At 38.6% G+C, this 14,597-nt stretch overlaps 1 protein-coding gene across 1 annotated transcript in view; it reads left to right on the forward strand.

The window, feature by feature from the left end:
- The window catches only part of ptprub (protein tyrosine phosphatase receptor type Ub), a 331,954-nt gene that overhangs the window by 273,660 nt on the left and 43,697 nt on the right, over nucleotides 1-14,597 (forward strand). The window contains exons 13-15 of the mRNA XM_073847765.1: nucleotides 498-600; nucleotides 2,193-2,466; nucleotides 7,839-7,875. Of these exons, the coding sequence (XP_073703866.1) occupies nucleotides 498-600; nucleotides 2,193-2,466; nucleotides 7,839-7,875 (414 nt within the window). The remainder of the gene's footprint in view (nucleotides 1-497; nucleotides 601-2,192; nucleotides 2,467-7,838; nucleotides 7,876-14,597) is intronic.

The raw sequence follows: 14,597 nt of genomic DNA on the forward strand, positions 1-14,597 counted from the left end.
CCTTTGCTCATCAGCTCTAATTGACTGCTGATATTACGAAAAGCATTATTGCTCAACACGACCATCTCGGGGGAAGAATGCGGTCCAGACTGAGATCCTTCTAAATGAGTTTCCCCTTAGTTTTTCCCACATGCACAGCTTTTAATTACGCCCCGAGTTCAAGACACGCAGAGGGACAAGTTTGGAGCAGAATGCGGAGTTCATATGAAGTGTTGGTTGTTGTCATGAATTAGGGCGGGCTTATTTTAGACAGCAGTGTAGGCGTTGTTTGTAAGATTCTTCTAATTAAAATGTTTAGCTGGTTATGTTGGCTTTTAATAATTAGCGTAAACTTCATTCTGCCTCACTTTTAAATGACAAAGTTTAGATACACAATGGATTTGGTTCCACTGGGTGACTCAGAGTGTTTTAGAGAAGTTTACTTTTGATAGTGAGTGGGTTTTAAACGTTTTAGGAAGATATTTTCATATTATTCTTTCTCTTGCTTTCCTTTGAAGCACCTACTTTCGATTATGGAGACATGCCGTCCCCTCTGAGTGAAACAGAAAGCACCATCACAGTCCTGCTGCGTCCAGCACAAGGCAGAGGAGCTCCGGTCAGGTGAGAGTGCCAGTATTGTTCTACATGGCAAAAGTATTCATATCCCCTAATTTTTTATGATTTATAATGTTGCAGCCTTATTTTAAACTGCTTTAAATGACTTTTTTCTGCATCAATCTACACTTTCCAGATGTATTAAAAATTAAACACTGAAATAAGTACATTGCATAAGTATTCATACCCTTAACTTACTCCTTAACTGAAGCACCTTTACAGTTTTTTTTTGGGTATGATGTGAGTTTTGCACATCAACATTTGTCAACTATCTGCCATTCTTCTCCTCACCATCTCACCTCTGAAGCTCTGTCAGCTTGGATGGAGGCTGGCCGACATTTTCAGTTTTCTCCAGAAATATTTGATTAGATTCAAGCCAAGGCTGTGGCTGGGCCACTCAAGTACATTCACAGAGTTGTATATAAGCCACTCTTGCTGTGTGCTTAAGGTTATTGTCCTTTTGGAAGGTGAACCTTCTGCCTAATCTGAGGTTCTGAATGCTCTGGACTGGGTTTTCATTAAGGCTATCTATATTTTGCTGCATTGGGCTTTCCTTCTTCTCTGAAGAGTCCCTCAGTCCCTGCTGCTGAAAAACAGCCCCACAGCATTAGGCTGCTACCTCCATACTTTAAATTTAGGATGGTTTTGTGCAGGTCATGAGCAGTGCCAGGTTTCCTCCAAACATGATGCTTGGAATAGAGGTTCATCAGACCAGAAAATCTTGTATTTAACAGTCTGAGAGTTCTTCAGGTGCTTTGTTGCAAATTCCAAGTTGGTTTTCCTGTGTCTTCACTTAGAAGAGGATTGAGTTTGGCCGGATTGATGTAGTGTTGCAGTGATGTTTGTCCTTCTGTAAGTTTCTCCTATCTGCATATATGATTATGGAGCTCAACTAGAGTGACCATTAGGTTATTGGTCACCAGTCTAAACAAAGCCCTTCTCCATTAATTGCTCAGTTTGGCCAGGAAGCCAGCTCTAAGAAGAGTCCTAGTTGTTCCAAACCTCTTCCATTAAGGATAATGGAAGCTACATGCTTATGTGAGCCTTCAGTGCAGCAAAAAATTTTCTGAACCAGATGTGTAGCTCAACGCAATCCAGTTTCTGAGCTCTACGGGCAGTTCTTTTGACCTCAGGGCTTGGTTTTTGCTCTGATATGTATTTTTTTTTTTTAGCTGTTAGACCTTTTATTGAGAGGTGTGTGCCTTTCCAAATCATACTCATTTCAATGAATTTGTCACAGGTTAACTTCACTCGAAGTGAAGCTAAATCTATAAGCGATATGAATGCTCCTAGTGGCCTAGAAAAGATTATGAATACTTATGCAATGGAACCATTTCAGTTTTTTATTTGTAATAAGTTTGCAAAGTTGTTACAAATCTATTTTGTGCTTTCTCATTATGGTGTATGGAGTGTAGATTTATGTGGGAAAAAAAGTAATTTAAAGCAGTTTAACATAAGGCCAGAACATAGCAAAAGGGCTATAGATAATTTTGCACTGTACAAATCACCAAATAATTTCTATTCATCATTTAACAATACTTTATGGTTATTACTGTTATATTTTTATGAAACACATTACTGTGTGTACATATACACAGCACGTATCAAGTGATCGTGGAGGAGGAAGCTGGTCGGAAGGTGAAAAGAGAACTGGGTGTCCAGGACTGCTTCCCCATTCCCACATCTCACGGAGAGGCTCAGGCCCGTGGAGCTCCAAACTACTATACAGCCGAACTTCCTCCGAGCAGCCTGCCTGAGGCTACACCCTTTACTGTGGGGGACAACCACACCTACAACGGCTACTGGAACAGCCCTCTGGACCCCAGAAAGAACTACCTCATCTACTTCCAGGCCATGAGCAACTTTAGAGGCGTAAGTGTCAGAAACTAGTGCTGTGTCTCATTCGACTTATAAGTATATGTTAATTGTTTTGCGTATGCTAGGGAATGTGTACATTTAATCATTAGTGTGGTACAATATGTGAGTATTAAAGGGACAGTTCACCCAAAAATGAAAATTCTGTTGTTAATTACTCACCCTCATGTCGTTACAAACCCGTAAGACCTTCGTTCATTTTCAGAACACAAATGAACATATTTTTGATGAAATCCGAGAGCTTTCTGACCCTGCATAGACAGCAATGCAACTGTTCATGGCACAGGAAGGTGTAAGGACATAGTTAAAATAGTCCATGTGACATCAGTGGTTCAACCGTAATGTTATAAAGCTATGTTACGAAGCAAGTTTTATATTTTCTGATCTGAAACTGTATTTTTACACCCTCCTATAGATTGTTTGCAGTCTACACAGCAGGAGATGAAGTGCAAAACTAGAGACCTTGAATAAATAGTGAGAAGCACCTGCAGCTAGTAAATCTGCAATTAGTTGGATGTACTAAAACATTATATCATTGCTCTTCATGGGATGCTGTTTTTCTCCTACTGTTAAACCCATAAGATAGTGTGTGCCACAGACTCAGTATGAAGTTAATAATAGAGTATGAGCACACACCAAGCTTTGGGTGTCCAGGCCTTATTCAAATGGGAAAAACAGCCCCTGTGCTCCCTGTCTATGCCTAGATAAGAGCATAAACAACAAGGAATACCGTCTCGCTGGCATAAACCATTTCACAGGGATAATTGGGCACAGGTGCAGCTGATCAAAAATAGATCAGCTGGCAGTTTATGTTGTTAGAAATGGCTGGGTCTGGGAGACAGAATGAGCTCGACAGCGCAAGCAAGACAGGGCCTGGAAAGCAGCCGGGGAAATGGGAATCTCTCGCTGCTCAAAAATTGATCTGGAAAGGTGCCAAATAAGTTTCTAAATAGGAAAGAAGCATTTGTCGGAAGCAAAATATAGATCTTGCTTAATAAAGCATTTGATTAAATCAGATTAGTACTTCACCATTGGATGAAAATATAGTTTTATTGTGGCTGGCAGCCAGTCTGTAAATGCCTATGAACCACTAGGAGATGATAATGATGCCAGGTACTACTGTAATGTCAATATACAATGTCTTGCAAAAGTATTCACACCTCTTAATTTTTTCCACATTTTGTCATGTTGCAGCCTGTTTTTTTCTTAATCATTATTGGGTATGGAGTGTAGACTATAGTGAAAAAAGTAGTAATGTAAATCTTTTTAACATAAGGAAAAAACAAAGGGGTGTGAATACTTTTGCATGGCAGTGTACTACTGCATTTTTCTTTTATGCCAAAAATCATTAGGATTTTAAGTAACGATCATGTTCCATAAAGATATTTTGTAAATTTTCCACTGTAAATATATCAAAACTTATTTTTTGATTATTAATATGCACTGCTAAGAACTTAATTTGGACAACTTTAAAGGTGATTTTCTCAATATTTAGATTTTTTTGCACTCTCAGATTCCAGATTTTCAAATAGTTGTATCTTAGCCAAATATTATCATATCCGAACATCCATACAACAATGGAAAGCTTCAGCTTTCAGATGTTTAAATCTCAATAAAAAAAAAAAATGACCCTTACGACTGGTTTTGTGGTCCAGGGTCACAAATGTGTTTGTGAATCTGTCAATTAGTTTGAGTTAGAGAATAAATTGGTGAATCAATGTGTTGAATCTGTTGAGTCTAAACAAATCGAAAAATATTTGAACTACTGTCATCCTTTTAAAAACTGTCGTTAACTTTAGTTAATCTTCCCCAGCATTGCTGCATGAAATATGAATAGAGAAATTTGTAGCTTCAACGGAAACCAACCTTTATCTTGAGCTTGACAGGAAACTTCTGACTTTTGCCTTATGGTTTCATGCTTATTAGTTACCTGCCGTACTCAATTATGCGCTATTAAACCTCTGAGTGTTTCAGGCTTGTGGGAATGAAAAGATTTTTTTAATGGTCCATTTAGATTTGACACCAGCTAGCAAACCACATCCTCAAAAAGATGTGGGTGACATTTAGAAGAAGGTTATCTCATTGGCTCAGCACCTGGAGGAAAGGATGAGCCAGCTTGGCTCATTCCACTCTTCTGAACAGCAATTCAGAGGCACAAAACTTGGACGGACTTTACCTACGCTATTACACAGTTGGGTTTTTGGCGGCCTTTAAGGGAAATGCCTCCGTTGACCTATAGTACAGACACAAACTCCCTTCCCGCCGAACCCCTCGGGGCTTCTCACGCTTTGCAGACTGAAATGCACCTGTCAGCCAAGCCATTGTGACTCCACCTCCCCCTCGGTTTCTCTCTACTTGAAACCGTACGTCTTGGAAACCGATCGCACAGCTCAGTCTCCTTTGGGCTCTGCTGATTTACTTGACCGACCTTTAGCTAAATATTCATTTTTATTCAGCTCTATTTTATGCTGCAATAACTGCCGTAAAGCCTGACAGTCTAAGCTAAAGAGAACGTAGCTCAAGAGACTCAGCTAGCATTTAGCACTCCCCTGTTACCGATTTGAACAGTTCTGTTTTTTTTTTCTCCTGACTGCATATAAACAATGCTAATATACTTTGCTTTGTCTCTTGGCCAACTTTATGGCTGTAAGTGGTTTTCAAAGCTTTTGGCAGTGGGACAAGAAAGAAAGTACTTTGCTGCATTTTTGGCCATTATTCTGACAATTAGCCATTAGAGAGCTGTGAATGCTGTCAAGGCTTTGTGTAATTGCTTTCAGTGATAAATATATATAAAGATGCTCTTAAAAGATCTTTGATTCTCAGCTGTTTACAAAGAGCTGTTTTTCTTCCCTTCTCTTCTCTGCTCTTTGTTTACTTTCTTGTCCTCCTCTTCCTTAACAGTCCTTAGAGGCAAAACAAAAAGATTGTTGCTGTCAGATGCTCTCTTTTACTCATAAACACAGAAAAACTTTGCTTTGCACTGTTTTTTATGGCACTGAACCCTATAGGACTGACCAGACATTTTCAAACAGACTTTTTCTCTCTAATTGGCATCTCTGTTTTATCAAAATGGAAGGAAAGAACTGATATTTCTCACCAAAATATGTAAAAAAAAAAAAAAAAAAAAAAAAAAAAAAAAAAAATTTATACTACATATACAGAGGTCAAAAGTTTACATCCCCCTTTTAGAATCTGCATAATGTTAATTATTTTTCCAAAATAAGAAGGATCATACAAAATTCATGTTGTTGTTTATGTAGTACTGACCCGAATAAGATATTCAGCATTAAAAATTTTTACTTACAGTCCTTAAGAGAAAATAATAGTTGAATTTATAAAAATGACGCAGTTCAAAAGTTTACATCCTCTTGAATTGTTTTTGAATTTACAGATCAGGTTACATTTTAATTTCTTTGTCTTCTGGGAAATATGTAAGTATCTTCTGTAGCTTCTGAATGGCAGTACTAACAGAAAAAAATATGTTTAGGCAAAATTCTCCATTCTGTTTTTTAATGCATCGTTTTTTCTTCTGAAGCATCAGTGAGCGTTTGAACCTTCTGTAATAGTTGCATATGAGTCCCTCAGTTGTCCTCAATGTAAAAAGACGGATCTCAAAATCATACAATCATTGTTGGAAAGGGTTGAAATACACAAAAATACTGAAAAACCACAGAATTTGTGGGACCTGAAGGATTTTTCTGAGGAATAGCAGGCAGTTTAACTGTTCGGGACAAACAAGGGACTCATGGACAACTATAACTAAACAAACAAACAAACAAAAAAACACAGTATTAAGAATCAAGGGGATGTAAACTTTTGAATGGGGTCATTTTTATAAATTCAACTATTATTTTCTCTGGACTATATGTAAACATCTTTGATGTGAAATATAACAAAAATGTAAAAGATAGTGAGAATTAGATTTTTTTTTTACTGTGCATACTTTTTTTTTAGCATAAAGCCACTAGAACTTATACTGCCATGATGTTAATACTTTAATTGATTAACTATAATTCACCATTTAAACCAGTTTATATATATTTTACATTACAGTAGCAAATTTAATTTGGAAGGCTTCATTTCCTAATGAAAAATAACATTACTTCTTACTTTTCCCCCTCTCTTTTTCTTGCATGCCTCCTTTCTTCTGCTCTGAACCAAGTAGGAGCTTTCTAATAAGTTCCTTTCCCTTGCCTCCCTTGGCCTGTTATATTTATAGTGCTCATAATTCATTTACTTAGCTTGAGTTTGCTGACAGATCCCCTTTTGCAGTGCCTGCCATGACCGTTCCCACAAATTTGATTAAATAGAGCAGGGAAGCTTAAAGCTTTGTGTCTGCGTCTGTCTGATCAAAGCCCACTGGCTGTCTCTCGCCTGTCAGTCGGGGTCAGTCTTTTCTCACACGCATGGTGAGCTATGACTTCTTACGGTGTGACATCTAGGACCGGCTCTGTGCTTGGAGAAAACAGGCAGTGTTTGCTTTATCCCTGCGTTATGCTCTCATGGGAGAGTGTGTTTTGGGAGCCATGGCACACTTGCATCTCAATGATGGCTGCTGGAGCAGATAAAGATGAGTTTCTCGTAAAGCCTGGATTGGCCTACATGACATTTTTAAGCGCGTGGATGTTTTAGGGCGGTTAAAATATCAACGCATGTCCCTCTTTCCTTTCTCGAAACATCAATGCGAGTCCGTCTCTACCTTTGTTCCTTTTGCTACCGCTCCCTCCCTTTCTCTTTTGTATGTTTTCTGAGATGATATAAGGTTATGACAGGCTTTAGGAGCCAAAGCAGTTTGGAATGGATTTTCAATTAAAAAAAGCAATTCAGCCGCAGTTTGAGCAGAGGCCTCTCACTCCTTTTCCGGATGGGAAGATTTGCATAATTGTTCCATAATGCCCGAATTAGCATCTGTAAATCTTAATTTGATAATGCATCTTCTTGTCGAGGTGGCGGGCCGGAATTGGATTATGGGCTTGGATCTCATTAGCGCTATTTGACAAAGGTCGTTTTCATAACACCAGTATGTCATCAACTGCGATTTCGAGCAAATTAATTCCTTTTTATAATTCTCTCCTGGTTGGAAGTCATCCCCCCTGCCTCTCTTGTCCTCCGCTGCCATTGCTTGTACATTAAAGGCTTATATCTGATCGAAAAGTACCTACACACACACAAAAGTAGGGTAGGTAAGTGAGACACGGTGCTGTTTTTAAATGTATTTTTACTCTTTTACTGGGATTCATGCTGTTGTTGAATCAGCAAAAGTCAGTGTGAGCCCATTTGACTTCTCATCAGGTATCATATAGTCTTATTTCTGCCGTTTGACTGTTTCCCACAGCGTGACACTGCATCTCTGTTCTCTTTTCTCACAGGAAACAAGGATAAACTGCATTCGCATCGCCCGTAAAGGTGAGTTATTCAATGCTGATGCTATAGAACATGTTCTTTGTAGAAGTACTGTACAGTTTTGTGCAAAACCTTTTTTTTCTTTTTCTGAAAAACAGTGTGATGTGAATTGAGATCAACATACTGAGAATTAACTTTAATTTAGGAATTGTACAAACCATAAATGTTCCTTATAATTTTTGGGACTTAAACATATGCATTTTTGTCTTTTTGACAATGGAATTCTGTTCTGATTATATTCTAATGGTCATCATTTACAACAGTTTTAAAGGATTAGTTCATTCCAGAATTAAAATTTCCAGATACTCTACTCACCCTCATGTCATCCAAGAAGTTCAATAAATTTTAGTGGTTTCAATCAAGCTTCAAATGGCCCTACACGATCCCAGCCATTTACAAAAAAAAGGTAAAACAACGATGTTGGGTGATTTTAAAGTTGGAGGAGAAAATGAGTCCTTTTTGAACCCAGAGTACACAGATGAAAACACTTGTGACATTTCCAACATGTCATTCCACATTGCAGAGCCAGTGCAAGACAAGCATTTGTGGTTAAAAAGTATATATTTTTTATTTTTGTTAGAAAATGACCAATCGTTTCACTAGATAAGACCCTTATTCCTCAGATGGGATCATGTAGAGCCCATTGTATTGAAACTGCAGTTTCACTGTATGGAGGAAAATCCTGGAATGTTTTCCTGAAAAACCTTCATTTCTTTTTGACTGAAGAAAGACAGAATTTTAATTAAGGAAATTTTAATTAAGGAAATTTTAATTAAGGAATGAACTAATCCTTTACCATTAGTGGTTCTCGTGGATTTTAAATGATATTACCCCTTTAAAATGAGGTGAATGCAAATAAATTGTAAACAAGTTAAAGTGTGATAGAGTGGACAAATAGCAGTAGAACATAAATTTTGCAGTGGATTGGTTGGATTTTGTTATTCTGACTACACAAGTGTTGCTTTTCCAGCTTATTTGCTATTCACTTATTCACAATGTACATGCCTGAGGGCCACAGATTTTCCAAGATGTCATCAGCATTCGAGCTCATGATCCCACAGGAACTAACAGTTTGCTGCAGGCGGATGGTGCGTCAGTGTCGATTTTAGCATCAGAGACATCAAAAGGGGTGGAGATAGACCATTTGAATAGGAGAAATTGTAACACTAAACATGGCAGCAGTAGTCTTGCTTTGGAGTCAAACAAGTTGGTTGCCTTTATTGATACAACTATTGCAGCAGCTGTAGAAGCCATGCCGTAAAATAACAGTGACCAGTCACCTGATTGAATGTGATTGATAAAGTCATTGTTGTCAGATTGTATCCCTGATTGGAAATATGTTATTGAAACATTCACAAACAGATTTGGGCCATATTTCCACAGCAGCAGAATGGGTGCCATCTCTAAATGAATCTTTGCATAGTGTTTAGTCACCGACTGAATTACCTTGTTACCAAATGTCTTGTCGTTTGGTACCAAATTCCGATACCTAAGAAATTTGTAATAATTTCAGATTGCATTCAAATGTGGGTTTTGATCATATAATGTTGTTGAAATATGTTATTTGTAGCCTTTTTTGATTTATATCAAGCTCATCGCTTTGATAGCTTACAAAGACAGCACAAGATATGTGCTGAATGTCATCTGAAAGTTGTCTCCCATCAGTGTTGCTCCACTGTCTACCACTGTATAAAAGCTTCTGGAGGTTAGTTAAGATTTGATGAGAAGGATGAGGGAAAAGATTATTTGATCCCCTGCTGAAATTCTATAATTTTTTTTTTTTTTTTTTTTTTTTTTTTTTTTTGCTTTTTTGAACACAATAAAAGTCCACACTAAATTTAAACAATTGACAGTAACAATACTGACTTAATACAATACTTAACAATAACAGTCAGAGATATGACAGTATGACATGAAAATGACGCTTTACAATTGTCACATCCACCCCCCACCCCCTCTCAAAAAAAATAAATAAATAAATAAATAAATAAATAAATAAATAAATAAATTGAAATGAAATAAAGTTAAGAAAAATAAATACATATTTGGGTTTAGTCACATCGTGGTATTTTAGACTCTACATATAATCTTAAGGAGACCGAACATATTTGACATTATACTATCTTTTTTATACGATTTTCTCAATCAATGCAAGGAAAGATCCCCATATTTTCATATAAAGATCAAGGCGTCCTGAGGCTCTAAATATCACCCGTTCATAGCTAGCAATATTGGACATGAGTTCTAGCCACTCACTAAACGAGGAGGGCGTAATAGATTCCCAATGTCTCAGAATGACTCTACATCCAGACATCATAGCTAAACGGCACCATTGCCTTTGTTGCCGGGATAGGTATGCATCTTCTGGCAAAATCCCCAACATACAGAGAGCAGGGTTCTTGTGTAGTGTTAGGCTAAAAGTGTTATTAACAAAATGTACAATCTTTTCCCACATTTCCTTAACCTTATCACATTCATACAGCATATGAACCATAGTACCAGTATCAGTTTTACATCGCCAGCATTGGTCATCGTCTCTTAGTTTAAGTCTAGCCATCCGGCTTGGAGTCCAGTAACACCTGTTGAAAATTTTATAATTTATCAGTTCGGATTGAATTTCACGAACACAGGTATGCCACTTGGATACAACCTGCTTCCAGATTTCATCCTTGATTGTTTCCCCCAGATCTCGTTCCCATGCCAGTTTAAGTCCACTTAGATTAGGTGCATTAACATCTTGGATTAAGGCATAGAATTCTGAGCAACCTACTTTATGACTAATTTTGGTAAAGATGTGTTGTATATCCGTTGGTGGGTCAGGGCCATTTTTAATGGTTGCAAGGAGACAATGTCTTATTTGCAGGTATTTCCAAAAGTCATTATTTGGCAGTTTATATTTTTGTTTCAAATGATTAAATGAGACCACATGTTCTCCCTCATACAGGTTATCCAAGAAACATATCCCTTTATTGACCCACTGTGTCCAGCAGAAAGGCTTCCTATCTATTTTAAATTTAGTATTATACCAGATCGAGGCTCTAGTTGTCAACCACGGGTTTTGTTTGAAGTTTTGGTGGTATAATTTCCAACTTTCTCTAACAAATCTAGGAACGGGATTCTGGTCAGGCACTGGTCGAGCGAGCTGTGTTAAGAAGGCCTCTACTGGAAAAGGTGCCAACAATTCCTTTTCAATATGAACCCACCCAGGGGCTACGTTAGGTGCCAAATTGATTTTAGACCACTGCGAAAGTGAAAATGACCAATGATACCAGTCAACTCTGGACAGAGAGAGCCCACCCGAACTTTTCGAAGAATACAATTTGGTACGATTAAAAAGGGGTTTCTTCCCTTGCCAAATAAAGGATTCTACCTTCTTATTGTATTCCTTCAAAAGTGATAGTGGTAACACAAGGGGAAGCATATATGACAAATAATTAATTTTGGGAACAATTATTGAAATTCTATAATTTTATTGGTAGGTTTATCTGAACAGTGAGAGACAGAATAACACTAAAAACAATCCAGAAAATGCATTTAACAATAGTTCTAAATTGATTTGCATTTCAATGAGTGAAATAAGTTTCTGGCTCCCAGGTGTTTTTTATACAGGTAAAAATGGGAGTGCTCCTAATCTCAGCTTGTTACCTGTATAAAAGACACCTGTCCACAGAAGCAATCAGTCAATCAGATTTTAAACTCTCCACCATGGCCAAGACCAAAGAGCTGTCCAAGGATGTCAGGGACAAGATTGTAGACCTACACAAGGCTGGAATGAGTTACAAGACCATCGCCAAGCATCTTGGTGAGAAGGGGACAACAGTTGATGCGATTATTCGCAAATGAAAGAAACACAAAATAACTGTCAATCTCCCTCGATCTGGGGCTCCATGCAAGATCTCACCTCGTGGAGTTTCAATGATCATGAGAATGGTGAGAAATTAGCTCAGAACTACACAGGAGAATCTTGTAAGTACCAAGTAAAACCAAGTAAACAATTGGTAACACACTATGCCTTGAAGAACTGAAACCTGCAGTGCCCACAAGGTCCCCCTGCTCAAGAAAGCACATGTACAGGCCCGTCTGAAGTTTGCCAATGAACATCTAAATGATTCAGAGGAGAACTAGGTGAAAGTGTTGTGGTCAGATGAGACCAAAATGGAGCTCTTTGGCTTCAACTCAACTCACCGTGTTTGGAGGAGGAGGAATGCTGCCTATGACCCCAAGAACACCATCCCCACCATCAAACATGGAGGTGGAAACATTATGCTTTGGTGTTTTTCTGCTAAGGGGAAAGGACAACTGCACCGCATCAAAGTGACGATGGATGAGGCATGTACCTTCAAATCTTGGGTGAGAACCTTATCTAGGGCATTGAAAATGGGTCATGGATGGGTATTCCAGCATGACATTGACCCAATGACCCCCTAACCATAGCCCAAAACACTTGGCCAAAGCAACAAAAGTGGCTCAAGAAGAAGCATATTAAGTTCCTGGAGTGGCCTAGCCAGTCTCCAAACCTTAATCCCAAACCTTAAAACCTAAATCTGTGAGGGAGCTGAAGGTTAGAGTTGCCAAACATCAGCCTCGAAACCTTAATGACTTGGAGAGGATCTGCAAAGACGAGTGGGATAAAATCCCTCCTGAGATGAGTGCAAACCTAGTTGCCAACTACAAGAAACGTCTGACCTCTGTGATTGCCAACAAGGATTTTGCCACCAAGTACCAAGTCATGTTTTGCCAAGGGGTACAATACTTATTTCACATTTTTAACATTTTAGAAATTTCTGGATTTTTTGTTGTTATTCTGTCTCTCACTGTTCAAATAAACCTACCATTAAAATTATAGATGGATCTTTGTCAGTGAGCAAACGTACAAAATCAGCAGGGGATCAAATAATTTTTTCCCTCACTGTACAATTAGACTTTTTGTGAATGTAGCCTCAAGAGATTTCATTGTTTCAACATTAAAGTATTGACCGAGAGATGCTGCTAGGCCAGGCTTGGATATCAAAGTGGTTCCCCTCTTCCAGGTCAGTAGTCCAGCTCTGTGGTCATTGCTCAAACCTCTCAGAGCTGTACCGCTGAGAAACACTTCATAATGGTTCACTAGCTAATCTTACACGTGCACTTTTTCCCCCAAGAGCTCAAATTTATGACATGAGTTGTAAGCATCCGTGGATTCCCTAAAGGGCAAAGCGAAGTGTACAGCTTTGGGATGTGTATTGGTTTACAGTGAAATTTTGTGTCTAGACACACACAGCTTTTTCCGTCCTACATCCCCCTTCCTCATCGCCTCCCCTTTCTCTTCTGGAGACAAGGGCACTAACGGAGAACAGGTCACTCTTTCATCATGTTTGTTTTGCTTGCTTGCGGTAGGGGAGTGGACTATATCAAAGCAGATTTGTCTGGGGCGGGCAGTCTCGGTGCAGACACGCCACAGCACGCGGGCACTGAGAGAGATCAGTTTTCGGGTCCCTCTCCGGTCAGGAGAAAGACCTTCACATCAAACACCACTGATGGAGTCACCTGTGCCTGTCAATACATGCTACCACCTGTCAAGGTCCTCAGAGAAAGATGAAAAGGTTCAGGAGGCATAGATTCCTGTCAAGGCAACAAGAAAGAACCACACTCCCTTGTATTGAACGCCATCAGGGATCAGTGTGGGCAGGACGGTATTGTAGTCTTCGGCGCTAGTGAGCACAGCCTCCCGGTTAAATCGACCTGGCTCTTTTTTTTTGAGACCGAGTAATGAGGGTGACGACTAGCTTTCCGAGCATGAAGCCAAAAGGCAGCAGTGGACATTTTAGGCCAGTTTTGTCGTACCATCTGCTCAGTGGGCACAGACAGTCACACATTTGGGATATGGGCTCACACGCCAACATATTGATGAACAGAATGGAGCTCTCTTGACTTCCTCAACAGGAAAGAACTATTAAACAAATTAACAACCAGAGTGCTGTCAAACAGAAGGACAGGAACCTTGTCAAAAAAATACATAATTGAGGTTGTTGCTTTTGATTGGCCACGTAATTGTCCTATGAATCAACAATCAAGGTCCAGAAGAAAATTGACACGTGATGTGCTCGAAACGCAATGAATTACATAGTCTTACAAAACTAAGCTGTCAAGATTCCCATTTTGTTGCACAGGTGACAGTTTAATTAACAGTCCCTTGGCAATCTTCACAGAACAATAGACTTTCGTTGTAACTCCAAGTGCTAATTTCCACTTTTGGTGCGCTCAGCAGGTGCTCACATTAATCTTGAAACAAATTTCATGCCTGTGTTGGGCTTAATTGATATTCTGAAAGGGAACTCAGCACGACGATAAAAATCTGATCAGGTTTGCATCAAATTTTAATGGATGTTTTCCCATCTATATTTCATGCCATGAATACATTTAATACCTCATTAAGAACTCGCGATGTAGCTGTTATTGTGAAGATTATGCATGAACTTGCATATCTTATGTTTGGAATATTGAACTTGCATGTTACGGTAGAGCTATTATGTTGGCAAAATATCCTACATCAGTCTTTGTTTTGTTTACAACTAAAAAATATCGGAGCATCCTTGAAACAAGATCATTTCACATAAGAAGCAATGCATTTTGGGTTTTATATTGTTCCTTTGGCAGGTCTTTTGAAAAATAAATACAGAAACAGGCAGGATTATTATGAAATATTATGCATTTTAAAATAGTGCTTTTTTATTTTAATGTACTTT

This window comes from Garra rufa, chromosome 9 (genome assembly GCF_049309525.1).
Source record: "Garra rufa chromosome 9, GarRuf1.0, whole genome shotgun sequence".
NCBI lineage: Eukaryota > Metazoa > Chordata > Actinopteri > Cypriniformes > Cyprinidae > Garra > Garra rufa.